The following is a 14,623-nucleotide window of genomic DNA, read 5'->3' on the forward strand; positions in this document are numbered from 1 at the left end:
GGAATGGAGGGAAAGGCTGAGGTCAGGACACAAATAAGTTAGCTGCAGCATCAACAGGCCTACAAGTCGAGGACTGATGGCAAAAAGGACGTTAAATATGACTCAGGTTTATCACTTGAGTGTCCAGTGAATAAGATTATTAAGAGAACTAGGGCATGGGTGAGGAGGCGCTAACCTAAGGGGAAGATGACGGATTTGGTTTAGTCATGTTTAATTTGATGTCTACAGGACACTCCGGTGGATATCCAAGGCTGGAGAGGGTGGTTGAGTTCTCAGTGGTACACAGGCCATAGCTGAAGCCATAAGAAAGAAGATCAAGGGAGACTGAACCAAGAGTTATATCATGCAAGCCAAGGGAACCAAGAAAAAGTGTTTCGGGGGAGAGAAAAAGGGACCAGTGTTTGCCAACAGCCAAAAGATGGCATAAGGACTGAAAAGAGGCTATTTATGCATTCATTGTACTACGCCAACTTATGTAAGGAACTTGAGCATCCATAGATTTTGGTATATGCAGGGGCTCCTGGAACCAAGCCCCCGTGGATACCAACGGATGACTATATATACTGGAGTCAGCACACAGTGGTCATTGGTGATCTTGAAAAGTAGTGAAGACAATCAGTCTGCAGTGGGTTGCACAACAAACCACTGGTGGAGAGGAAAAGGGAGGATGAAAAAGAAGCAGAAAGTAACAGCTACACATTCAGGAATTCCCTCCCTCTTCACCCCAGCTGGTGCAGTCACGTCTCCCTTGACTTGGACACATATGTCAACAATCCAACTACCTAAAAGTTGTCAAGATCCTTGTCCTGCGCAATGCCAATTACCTTCATCTCAACACAGCAGCATCTGCCTCCCTACCTACAGAGCCAAATCCCTTATTTTATCGGCACATGGACTGTCTCCTGTCATCTCCCTGTCAGTTTCTTTACCTGTCATCGCTTCCATTCCTACCAAATCCAACCACCAATTAATTAAAATTTCCTACTATTCCCAATCACCAGTTCAGAGGCTTCCAAAATCAGCTTGAGCTCCTCCCTTTTCTTCATCCCTTGAATCTGGAATCAGTCAGTTTTAAGTGATGACTCTCTTGGTCAAGTCTTCCTCTCCACTCCTAACTCCAAATCCAAGAACAGGCCTTTATCACATCCACACAGGCATGGTGTCCTATCTGTCCTATCCCACACCAATCTAACCTACACACGGTAGATAGATTAATGTTCCTTTAAGGAAAAATCAGCCAAAAATCAAAGCCAAACTCCCTTGAGTAGTACTGGAGGCCCTTCATAACCCAGTCCTTAACTGCTTTTATAAGCTTTCTCCCCAACCACTTCTTTACAAAAATCTCCACCATTGCCAAACCAGTCTATTATAGATCCTTTCATAACACTACACATTTAGTTACACCCTTCTCTTCTGAAATACCCACTCTGTGCAAGTTCTATGTACTCCCTTTCTCTAAAGGTCTTGAACACCCAAGACCTCCACAGCATTCCTAACTACAATGTAACTGTCTACTATGCCAGCAATTGTTCTAGACTCTCGGGATACATCAGTGAACAGAGCAAAGCTTTAGGGAGTTAATATTTTAGCACAAAGAGATAACAAAAAATAGATTTCATAAATAACATTAACCGCGTAAAATGTTTAAAAGTGTAAATGCTACAAAAAGTAAAGCAGGATGTGAAGGACTGGGAGTTCTGAGATGGGGTTACAATTTTAAATAGGGTGGTAAGGACTGGCCTCACCGGGAAGATGCCTCTTGAGAAGGCCTCAAGGAGGTCACTCTAGTCATATAGACATCTAGAGGAAAGTGCAGTCCAAGCAGAGGCAACAGCCAGGCCAAAGCCCGGAGGCAGGCACACACCTGGAGCATCTGAAGGACAGCAAGGAGGCCAGAGTAGCTGAACAGAGTGAGCCAAGGGGAGAGTAGCAGGAGATGGGTTCAGAGTGTAACCATGGGCCAGAATATGGAGGGCACAGTAGGTCACGGAGGCGCACGTGGGCCACTGTGGCCTTCGCTCTAAGTGAGATGAGGAGCCATGGGAACAAAAAAAGACATGATCTGCCTTAGACTTTTCAAAGGATCACTGAGGCTACTGTGTTAAAACAGTCTATCATGGGACAAGGTCAGAAGCTAGGAGAACAGTTAGGAGGCAACTGCAGTAATTCAAGCAAGAGATGATGAAGGCCTAAACTAGAGAGACAGCAGTGGAGGGAACAAGAAGTGATAAAATTCTGGCTACATTTCGAAGGTAGAAAACAATCAGCCTTCCTGATACGGACCAGATGTGGGATATGAGAGAAAGAAAGGTCAAGGATGACTCCAAGTTTTTGCCACAAGCAACTAGAAGGATGGAGCTGCCCCCAACTGAGAAAGAGAAGACTGTGGGTAGAAAAGAATTAAGGGGGAAGTCGGGAGTTGGGCTTTAGACAGGTTACATTTGACATGCCTGACAAACAAGCTTGCATGGCAAGTAGGCATCTGGATACATGAGAACTGCGGCTCAGGAGGGAGGTCTGGCCTGGGAGCTAACTAGGTCTGTGGCCTAGAGCACTCCAGCTGTTCAAAGATCAGTGCGATGAGGAAGAAATATCCAGTAAGATGGCGGAAAACCAAAAGCACATTTTAGTGTCCTGGAGGCCAGGTGAAGAAAGACTTTAACAGAAGGGGGAGTATTCAACATGTCCAATGCTATGGGCAGACTGACTAAGATGAGAACTAACCCCTGCGTTCAACAGCAGCGGGGTGGGACCTTGACAAGTGAGCTTGGGAGAGAATGGAAGGTGAGGAATCAAAGACCACTCCTTCCTGGAGTTCTGTTGCACAGAGGAACAAGGAAATGGGGCAGCAGCTGGCCAGGAAAGTAGGAATAAAGGTATTCACGATGAGAAAAAATAGCATGTTTGTGTACTGTGCGTATAAATGCACATAAAGCCCTACAAAGTCCTAAGTACTCAACAAATGTTAATTCCTTCTTTCACTTCCACCCCTGACACCTATTACTTTCTATTATCTTTATTGATACATATCTAATCTTTGTAACTATCTGCAAACTTTCAATTAGAAGGCCCTTTTTTCCCCCCGTGTCCAGCTGTCAAACTCTTCCTAACCCTTCAAGACTCAAATATTCCTCCTGGGAAATCTTCCCTGTTCCCTGTCCTCAGGAATGCCACCTTTGTATCAATGCATTCTTCTACTATGGTCACCCTTAACACAGCCTCTCATAATTACCAGAATATATGTCCCATTTCCTCATTAAACTGACCTCTAGAGGGCAGGGACAATACTATCCCTCCTGGGGTGAAAGTGTAACAGTTGAGAGCACTGACTCTTGAGCCAGACTGCCTGGCTCTGAATGCCAGTTCTGCCACTTGGTTGTAGTGTGAGCTTGAGAAGCTGCCTAACCATTCTGGGCCTTGAATGTTCTCATCTATAAAATGGGAAATAAGAACTTCCCTGGTGGCGCAGTGGTTAAGAATCCGCCTGCCAATGCAGGGGACACGGGTTCGAGCCCTGGTTCGGGAAGATCCCACATGCCGCGGAGCAACTAAGCCTGTGCACCACAACTACGGAGCCTGAGCTCTAGAGCCCGAGTGCCACAACTACTGAAGCCCACGTACCTAGAGCCCGTGCTCTGCAACAAGAGAAGCCACCACAATGAGAAGCCCGAGCACAGCAAGGAAGAGTAGCCCCTGCTCGCCGCAACCAGAGGAAGACCGAGTGCAGCTATGATGACCCAATGCAGCCAAAGATAAAGAAAAAAAAAAAAAAAGAAAAGAAAAGAAAATGGAAAATAACAATAGCCTCTGCCTCCTGGAATTGTTTGAAAGAGTAAATGAGTTAACATACGTAAACTCGTTAGCCTGGCACATGCTAAGCCCTACAAATACAGACTCTTTAACATATTGTATTCACAGTACCTGGGATTTTAAACTTGATGAGGGAAGTCAATAAACAAATGAATAAACTGAGGTACTCAAAAGCTCTGGCCTACCATACAGAATTACTTCTCTGTACCACATTAATAGTGCTTTTGGGGTCTGCTTAGCAGGTAATTTTATCATTTGAACCATGTCATCTACTAATTTTTTCACAAGCTGTTCAAGTCATTTCTGGATATTTACTTGTCTCCCAGACAACCTCTAATGCCGTGACTGCCACAGAGCCCCTCTGAGAACCGCTGAACCTTTCCCTGCCATCTCCCTCCACCGCCACAGCTTCTTCACGCCTCCCGCCCCGGTGCACAATCCAACACAGTTGCTGAACTAACAGAAGACACACCAACTGAGTGGCCAAATTTAAGGTCTGATTTTCCCTCCATTACAGGGACCATTCATGGAACATGACAGTCAAAAATAAGAAGGTAGGGCTTCCCTGGTGGCTCCATGGTTAAGAATCTGCCTGCCAATGCAGGGAACACGGGTCTGAGCCCTGGTCCAGGAAGATCCCAACATATCGCGGAGCAACTAAGCCCATGCGCCACAACTACTGAGGCCCACGCACCTAGAGCCCGTGCTCCCCAACAAGAGAAGCCACGGCAATGAGAAGCCCGCACACTGCAAAGAAGAGTTGCCCCTGCTCACCGCAACTAGAGAAAGCCCACGCGCAGCAACGAAGACCCAACACAGCCAAAAATAAAATAACTAAAAAGAAAAATGAGAAGGCAGACTTCCCTGCTGGTCCAGTGGTTAAGACTCAGCACTTCCACTGCAGGGGGCACAGGTTCGATCCCTGGTGGGGAACTAAGAGCCCACGTGCCTCGCGGCACAGCCAAACATAATAAAAATACAGAGTTCAAAAATGAGAAGACTTTGTAAGCAAAGCAATCTTCTAAGCAACTAAAAAAGAAAAAAATGCTAATTTAAGTAAGGGTTCAATTTTGCACAAAATTTCCATAATAAGCAAAGCTCTTTTTTTTTTTTTTGCGGTACGCGGGCCTCTCACTATTGTGGCCTCTCCCGTTGCGGAGCACAGGCTCCGGACGCGCAGGCTCAGCGGCCATGGCTCACAGGCCCAGCCGCTCCGCGGCATGTGGGATCTTCCCGGACCGGGGCACGAACCCGTGTCCCCTGCATCGGCAGTCCCCTGCATCGGCAGGCGGACTTTCAACCACTGCGCCACCAGGGAAGCCCAGCAAAGCTCTTTTGATATTAAGTAACAACTTTTCAGAGAAGTAATGGGAACCTCTAAGATGTTACATCACTTGAGAACTCATGGGAACTCAACCCAAAATGATGATTTAATCCAATGTAGTTAGAGTTTTAACTGTTCTAGGAATTCTGTACTGCAACTACAAATTTTTTTTAACTAGCTCTAAACTTGCAGGTCAAAATCCCTCCTCCTAGAGGGACAGTTTAAAGGAAATTCCCATGCTCCCCAGCCCTCATCACTATCTCAGAACCAAATAAAATATAGTTGGATAACATTCCCAACCAACTTCCACATGAGGAAGCACCTGTACCTCAAGGAGCACAGGCTTTGGAGAAGAGCACCTTGGACCCAAATGCCAGCTCCACCACTTGTTAGACAGGTATCCTACACCAGGTCTGTTCATCTCCTCCTCTGGTAGTAATGGCAATAAGGTAACCAACCTACCAGTGTTGGTGTGCTTAACTGATACTGAGTGACTGAAAGAAAAACCAAATAAATGAAAAACAGCTAGCTTAGTACAGATACTTAATAAATGGTAGTTCTATCATATTACACCATTTTCATCTTAATAGAGAGTTGAAGTTTTAAAAAGAAGATATTACAAAGGCCCATACTTACTTGCCAACTCTTTAAACTCTTTTTAAAGTAAAAATGTTAAGTCAGTAAGAAATGGAAAAAAGTTCCTGGAATAAAGAACTGTGATCCCACGCAAAAGATCCTCCTCTGGGAAGACACAAACCAGGCAATGGCTTCCTTGCAACCAGGGACAAGGCCTGCCCCATCCACACCCCTGAACCTGGGATACCTATAGGAGATGAACCCCTGGTGTCAGTACTGCAAAAAGGATGTAATTTGACAGTCCTATTCACCTTAATCCGCTGTGGTCACCCACTGTATGCTAAAATAAGTGAGGGGTGGGTTATAGAAAACTTGACTCAAAACTTACCTCAGAAAAAACTGTAAATGGCAATCATGAAGTCAACTACTACTACTTTACAATTAACTGCTCAAAGGTGGTCATTTTCATAACACTCTCCTGACTGCCAATTAAAATGGAACCCGAATACAAGAGTGCTTGGCCAGCTTAAATCAATAAACAATAAAATTCTGTCCAAAGGTTCTAAGGCAATGTTGTCAGCTACCTGAGGGGAGGTACGTGTCTATCTTGCTTAGCTGACATTCGCTAGAGCCTCGAATATAGTGGCTACTTAAAATTCATTAAAAGATTTGTACATCCATGTTCACAGGAGCATTACTCACAACAGCCAAAAGGTGGAAGTAATCCAAGTGTCCATCAACAGATGATCGGATAAACAAAATATGGTCTACACACACAATGGAATATTATTCAGTCTTAAAAAGGAAGGAAATCCTGACAGATGCTACAACACGGATGAACCTCGCAGACATTATGCTAAGTGAAATAAGCCAGTCACAAAAAGACAAAAACTGTACAGTTCCATTTATATGAGGGACCTAGAGTAGTTAAATTCATAGAGACAGGAAGTAGAATAGTGGTCACCAGGGGACAGGGAAGGGAATGAGAGTTACTGTTGAATGGGTACAGTTTTCAGTTTTACAAGATGAAAACAGTTCTGGGGATGGACGCACACAATGTGAATGTACTTAATGCTACTGAACTATACACTTAAAAATGGTTAAAATGGTAAATATTATGTTACGTATATTTTACCACTATTAAAAAAAATTCATTGAAAGAATCAATGAAGGATTACTGAATACTACTTTCATCGTTCACTAAATATTAGACCTCATACCTTTAGATTATTCATTAGAAAATTCCTGTCTCCACATTTTATAGCTGAGGAAACTGGGACTCAGAGCGCTTAACTGATCTGCCACTATCCTACATACAGTATCTAATACACGGTGCTGCTTGGCATTAATGGTGCATTTTATGTGACTGGTTGTAAGCCCCACGAAGGCAAGGGCTGTGCCTTAGGTCTTCTTTCTCCGCCCAGAACCTAACACATAACCCACAGGCCCCTTGAAACTTCTGAAAACCCCACTGGCCTGAACAGTTATATTACAGATGTAATCCCCCCCTGCATCCCCTTCTCTACTAGACCACTAGTGTGGAAGATGTAAAATGGGCAACCTTAAGAACACTTCTGTAACTGGAAGTGGTCAAACACAGGCCAGGCAACCACCCCAGTGGGCTTACTATGTACCAAAAGCTGGGGCAGATAAAAGTTCAGACAATTTCATCTTTGAGAGAACTGAGTCTACTGCAATAGACAATTACAATAACAATAAGACAAATGCTTAAAAACAGATGTGACTGCACAAACCTAAGGAAGTACTGACAGTGCCTTTGGGTCTGGAAAATGTGGAATGTTCCGAAGTGGCTTCTGAACTAGATCTAGAAAGATGAAGAGTTCTCCAGGCACTACCAGGGAAAAGGCCAGAGCATGTAGCAGAAAGAAAGGCAGAACGGGTGTCAAAAGAATAGGCCAATTCCTGACTTTGATTCCTAGTTCCTATGATCTAGGTAAGTGACCTCTGAAAACCACAAACCCTCTCAGCTGCCCCGTATATAAACCTACAGCAAGACCCCCTCCAGCCTGTGAAGCGTGTTCTATCAAATAGGAGCTCTGAAATCAAGACTGCCTGGGTTCAAATCTTGCCACTGTTACTTAAGAGTGACCTTGAGCTGGGTAATTAGCTGCTCTGTGCCTCAGTGTCCCCACTTCAGAACACAGGGCTGGTGTGCTAATTAAATAACACATGTCAATCACTTTAGCACAGCGCCTGGCACATAGTAAGCACTCAATAAATAAATGATAGCTACCATCATGATGAGCTGCTACAATGCAAGAGAGGCAAACACCAGATGCAAGGGTTGTGTCCGCTCGGCGTCCAGGTCCCTCCCAGTTCTGAGCGATCCCGAGGGGGAGGGGGGATGGGAGCTCAGAGCCCGGCTGCAAACCCTGCACGCATGTGTCACTGTCGGGCTCGGCACGCGCCTCTCCCCGCCCCGGGGAGAAGCGATGGCTCAGCAGTCCCGGGCCCGCTCCCACCGCTCAGACCCGGCACCCGGGAGAGAAGGGGCTCCGACCCCACTTACCATGCTGGCTGGGGGAGAGGGCGGCTCAGGTGAGCTAGCTCTCGGGCTTCGGACACGTCCCGCTCGCACAGTTCAGGTCATGGTCCCGGCAGGCTCGGGAAGTCCCCCACCCATGCAAAGACAACCGCCTCCCCACCCGGGCCCCGCGGGGACCCTCTACAAAGAGCGCGGCCCCCTGGCCCGCCTCATCGGGGACCCCCGGAACAATTCATCCAGACCCACCCGCCCCTCCGCAAGGAAACTGAAAAAGCAGGAAATGGGGCTCGGAGGCCGGCGAGGAGAGCAGCGGCTCGGGGCCCCCCGCCCGGGCCCGACCCCCAGTGGGAGGCTCCGGGCCCAGGCAGGGGCTCCCCGGCCCCCGCGTTCAGAAGTGGCGGTGGGCCCGACCCCGAGGCTGAAGGGGCGGAGGCTGAATGGGCCTCGGCGGCGCAGCCCGAGCGGCCGGCTCAGGGGAAAGGCCCGAGGGCCCGAGCTATCCTTGCCGCCTCACCCCACACAGCCGCCGCCGCCGCCCCCCGGAGCATCCCTGCGCAAGCCCGCTCCAGTGCTGCCCGCTCGCGCCGCGCGGCCGCCCCCAACCAACAGCCCTAACGCGCCGGAAGTGGCGAGTGCCCGGCGCGGCCCCACGGCGCGGCAGCCGGGCTGCGGCGCTGGAACCGGACCAATCCGGAATCGAGCGGGCGGAGGCCGGGGGGGTGCGGGGCGGGGCCGCACCTGACGGCTCCCTCTGGCCCCGCCCCCATTCGGCCCCGCCCCGCGCCCGGCGCCCTCCGCCAGTCCACGCGGGCCGGCGGCCATGTTGGTAAAGGGTACCGGACCTGCCACCTTGGTAAAGTGGCGATTTCTCTTTCGTTTCCTGCGCTCATTCATTCCCCATATCTTCATGGAGCGCCTTCTGCGTGCCCAGTACCCGGCTAGAAGTCGGCGGCACACAGCCTCTGCCCTTGTGGAACTTACATCCATTCAGCCCACACATTTTAGCCCTGCCGTGGACCTGGCGCCGCTGTGGGTGCTAGGACTAGTGTAGTAAACAAGACTACTGTAGTCTCTGCCCTCAAGGAGGCAGATAAGCAGCAAGTAGAGAGCAAGTGAATAAATTAATTGTAAGAAACGAGGAGTGCTGTGAGTGAAATGAACGCAACAAACACGCAGGGTCCCGAGATAGAAAATGGAAGGGAGGGATGGAAATGTAAACTGAGGCCTGAAGGATAAAGTCAGTAGCGGGAAGTGTGATCAAAGTCGAAGGAACAGCAACTGCAGAGGATCTCAGAGGGCAAAGATGCGTTGGGTTCCTGTTCCTTTCCTCCAACCACTTTACTTGTGAAAGTGCTGAGTTTAAGAAATAGAAGCAAGAAACAATCCCAGGCAGCAGAGGTGCTGCTAGCGTGCATAGGCTGGATAGCAAATCTGTATAGTGGCTTTCAAACTCCAGCATGAACCAGAATCACCTGGAGGGACTGTTAAAACACTGGTTGCCGTTCCCCACTCCTAGAGCTTCTAATCAGTAGAAGCTCATGATTTACACTTCTAACAAGTTCCCAGGTGATGCTTGTACTGCAGGATCACCCTTGGAGAACTGCTGATATAACTCATGGCTACAGAAAGCAACCGCTTTCGTTTATTCTTTCATCAAATATTGTTGCCCACTAAGTGACAACCACTGTTCCAAGGATTCAGTGCTGAGCAAAACAGACACACTTGGGCCCTTATGGAATAGAGAAACAAATTATTTTAAAAGTATTACAAAATAAGTCGGGCTTCCCTGGTGGTGCAATGGTTAAGAATCCGCCTGCCAGTGCAGGGGACAAGGGTTCAAGCCCCCGTCCGGGAAGTTCCCATATGCCGCGGAGCAAAGAAGCCCCTGTGCCACAACTACTGAGCCTGCACTCTACAACCCGCGAGCCACAACTACGGAAGCCCACGTGCCTGGAGCGCATGCTCCGCAACAAGAGAGCCACCGCAATGAGAAGCCCAGGCACCGCAACGAAGAGCAGACCCTGCTCGCCGCAACTAGAGAAAGCCCGCACGCAGCAACAAAGACCCAACACAGCCAAAAATAAATAAATAAAATTAATTAATTAATTAAAAAAATAATGATAAGTCATCACTTACAATTGTAATAAGAGCATTAAAGTAAAATACAAACCACTTGAGAGTTAATAGCCAAGGGATATAAGCTAATCTTGGGGGTTGGGGTGGAGAGGCAGTCAGGAAGTGACTTTTATTTAGCTGTGGCCTGGATGACATGTTGTAGTTTGCTAGGCAAAGAGAGGGGACATAGAATTTCCTAGGCAGCATAAACTTCATGTACAAGAGAAGCCATCTCAGAAGATAAACAGGGACTTCCCTGGTGGCCCAGTGGTTAAGACTCTGGAGAGTGCCACAACTAAGAACGGGTGCAGCCAAATAAATTTTTTTTTTTTTTAAAGAAGATAAACAGATGAATCAGGATCCATGCCAAGTGACTTGGCCTTTCTCGGCTCAGTTTAGTGAGATGAGCAAAGGCTTTAGGATGAGACAGATTTGAAGCGGGAAGCCCCGCTCTTACTGCTAGCTGAGATACGTTGAGCAAGTCTTAATTTTCTCACCGTGTGATTGGATTAAATAACAGAAAGTCAAACCACCCTCAATAAGAGGTATGCCTTTGGCTCGCATAACTCCCATGACTGGACAACCAGAAATAAGTCAGCTTCAGGCAGGGAGTGATGGGAGCCCTGGATCCATTCCTCTAGGATTTTCTTGGCTCTGCAATCCTCCATGTATCAGCCTTGTCCTTAAGATGGCTGCCAGGGCCAGCCAGGGCCACAAAATTCCCTGTTCACATCCAGCAAGAGAGAGCACCTTTTCTCATGTCCTATCTCATGGCAGTAAGCTTTATCTTACCGGTCCTAATTGACCCAGGCCTGCCCATCCCTGAACTAGCCATGTGGAGGAAGATGGAATTGCTATAATTGACTTAAAGAATCCTCCCCTTGGGCTGATTTCAATTCCCCAGAATAAAGTGGATTTGTTGGAGTCACCACACGTCCATCATACCTCCATTGCCAGCCTAGAGTGAAGATTAAATTTAATGTACATAAAACATCTAGCACATAAGGCATGCAATAAATCACAGCTATTATTAATTTTACTCCAGGGATTTTGTCCAAGTCAACTAAATAACATTCTGTTATTAATATTAATCTCAGGCCTGTCTATTCCAAAAAAAGATTTAAGACTGCTATTACTTTTTGTTGGCACTGCAGGGATGGCCCCCATCCATCTCCTCCTGCCCATTCCTATTGCTGCTGCCTTGGTCTCATAAATTCAGTTATTTGTTCAACATTCAATGAGTTAGTATTAACTTTCTGCCAGACCTTTTGCAAAACCTAAGAGTTCCAAAATGAATAAGATTCAGGCAAATTGTTCACTGCCTCATGGTGGAAACAGCCACCCAAAATTACAGTATAGTGTGAGAGGTGCTATAACAGAGGTGTGTACAAGCCTTCTAGCTATGGCAGGGGGAGTAGTTGGGAGGCTAAACAGAAATTGTAACATTTTAGTTGGGTCTTGCTGGATAAATAGAAGTTCACCTGACTGCTGCAGTGTCCCCAACTCCTCTTCCCACTCCAAGCTGTCTTGTACTGTGCCAAGACTCTTTCCACTGCAAGTGACAAAATTGGGACTCTAGAGTTGGAATTCTAACTATCATATGGAAAAAAGGGACTATATTGTCTCAGGGAGAGATCCAAATGGTCGCTTGGATTTTAGACATGGCTGGATTCTGGATCTGAAGTGATGTCATAGAACTCAGTTTTTCTCCATTTCTTGGTTCTGCTTCCTTGGTTCTGGTGGTCCACATGGTGGGTCCTACATACCCAGGCTTTATCTTCTCCCAGGTTGAAGCCTGGTAGAGAAGAGAGTATACCTCTCCTACAAATGTTCCAGGAATATAATCCCATTGGCTTTCATTGGATCTCTCCTGAACCAATCACTGCAACCAGGGGGAATATGATGCTCTGATTGGCTGGACCTTGGTCACATGCTCCATCCCAAGCTCCACAATAGCTCTTTCAATGGCCAAGATCTCTCTGAGCCCCACCACAATTCTGCCAGGCTGTTAGAACCTGGAGAATTCTCCCATTTTGCAGATGAAGAAACATGTTAGTTTCTCAAAAGACATAGGTGTTAGCAGTAGCACTCAATATGGACTTGATGAAAGAAGGGAAAAAAGGGTGAGTGTCTGGCACCCTCTATAGGTGATGGGAACACACTCTCTTTAACCTGTCATTCAAGGCCTTTGACAGTCTTTGAAACTCTGTAACCAGAGTCTCTGGGTTGAGTCTTTACTCTGCCTCTTACTAGCTGTGTGGCCTTGAACAAGTCACTTAAACTCTCTGTACCTCAGTTTCCTCATCCATCAAATGGGAAAAACACCAGTACCTAACTGGCCAGGTAGGTCCCTGTGTCAGTCAGGTTCTATCAAGAAACTCTAATTCAGATTTGAAGAATTGACAAAGGGGTGTTTCAAAAGGGGTTTTTGTAGGGAAACCTTACAAAGGATAATGCAATACCCTAGGTCTAGTAACAGCAGGACTACTAGTACCCCTAGGCCTAAAGGGGCTAGAGGAGGAATGGTTGCCAGAATCTGGCAAGGGAGAATCATGTGAGAGCAGCTGAAGGAAGCATCCAGCCAAGGTGATCCTGCAGGGAGGAAGCCAGTGGAATAAATATACTGACCTCACTCTCTTCCCTCCCTCTCTCTCCTGCTGCGGCTCCCCTTTGCATAAATCCAACTAGAAGCCAGAGACCAAGGGAGGCTGGTGATACAGTTCATAGAGGTCAACCTCCTGAGCCCAGGGTTAGGTAGAGAAGGGGAAATGGAAGAGAACCAGCAGAGCACCATGAAGTATTTAGAACTATGTCTGGCATATTAAAAGATTTTCAATCATTTTAGTTATTAATTACTATCTCCATCCTAGTTCCAGTCCTCCTTTCAATCTCCTCTCTCTCACCTAGCTAGAATCCTCATGGCTCCTGGAAAACAGCAGCCTCTTTCATGTCTCTGAGCCTATGCTTAGGTTGTTCAACCATTTAGAATGACATTTTCCTAATCCCTTTTCCTTCCTTTCAAAATCCTACTCATCCCAAAGACCAAACTCACATGTCTCCTACCAAGTGTCCTCCTCCTGTGGAATGAAAGGCAGTTAATAAGCAGTCATTAATATGATATCGGAGAAATATTGTCTGAAGACTTAACTAGTTGTAACACCCACCAGAAATATCCAACAGGAATCATCCATGGGTACAGCATCATGGGGGACAGACCCCTAGTGTCCAGCAATATCTCCCCCTGTTCTCTTCCAAGTACAGGGGACGATTACATGTCCCTATTCCTTGCAGTTGGGTAGGACGATGCCAACTGAGTGGAAGTGACCCATGTCACTTCTGGGCCAGAGCATTTCCTTGCCTGGGCAATTCCCTTCCATACTGCTCACCCCTGCCATAGTAAACTCTGAGGCACCATGTTGAAATTGTGGTACCATGAAATGAGTGACTACATGGGACAGGACCCCTTCCAGACCCACACCAGACCAGCAGAACAAGCAATAAATACATTTTGTGTTTTGAGGCACTGAGATTTTGAGGTAGTTTGTTACTGCAGCATAACCTGGCCTTTCCTGACTGGTACACATGACCATGTGTGCAAAGATGAGCCCCCTCTGAATCATATCTGTCAGTATTCTTAGGCTTATGTAGTCCCCTGCCCTTGAACCTGGGCTGGCCCTGGGAATTCAATTCTGACCAATGAATTGGAGTGGAAGGGAGCATGACTTCCAAAGTTAGATCTTAGAAAGCTTATAGCTTTTACCCAGGTTTCACGGAATATTCCCTCTGGGGCAAGTCAGCCACCATGTAAGAAGTCCAATTATGTAAGAATGCCATGCTGTGAGGAAATTCTGGCTAGCCACATGGAAAGACGGCGGGAAGAAAGAGAGTGTTGCCTGACCAGCTTTCATCCATCACAGCTGGCCCAGTGGAGGCACCAGCCATGTAAGGGAAGAGGCCATCTTGGATGGTTGAGCCCAGTCATGACTTGGGAAGACTCCAGGCCCAGCACCTGTCTGACTACAACTGCATGCAAGACCCCAAATGAGAACCACCCAGCTAAGCCTGGTCAATCTGCAGAACTGTGACAGATAATAAATTGTTGTTTTAAATCATTAGGTTTTGGGAGACAACAATACATACCCAGAACCTGCAACTATCCATAACCAGAGCACTATAGTAAGATTCTGCCCTTTAAGGGAACCCATAAGGAGCCATCACAGCTCCTTTCTTGTAGGACTATGAAAAACCAGTTGTCCACAACCCCAATGAACCACTGGGCAATCCCTTGACAG

General features: G+C 47.1%; 1 protein-coding gene across 3 annotated transcripts in view; it reads right to left on the reverse strand.

Moving 5' to 3' along the window:
- The window catches only part of XPO6 (exportin 6), a 107,147-nt gene extending 98,309 nt beyond the window's left edge, over nt 1-8,838 (reverse strand). Inside the window, exon 1 of one of the 3 annotated variants that reach the window (XM_032604540.1) lies at nt 8,241-8,838. In XM_032604540.1, coding sequence (XP_032460431.1) covers nt 8,241-8,243 — 3 coding nt within the window. In that variant the 5' untranslated portion in view covers nt 8,244-8,838. Of the gene's footprint in view, nt 1-7,964; nt 8,074-8,240 lie in introns of those variants that run through there. The other 2 variants (XM_032604541.1, XM_032604538.1) reach the window with 2 other exon arrangements.
- Between the last annotated feature and the right edge of the window lie 5,785 nt (nt 8,839-14,623).

This window comes from Phocoena sinus, chromosome 15 (genome assembly GCF_008692025.1).
Source record: "Phocoena sinus isolate mPhoSin1 chromosome 15, mPhoSin1.pri, whole genome shotgun sequence".
Taxonomy (NCBI): Eukaryota; Metazoa; Chordata; class Mammalia; order Artiodactyla; family Phocoenidae; genus Phocoena; species Phocoena sinus.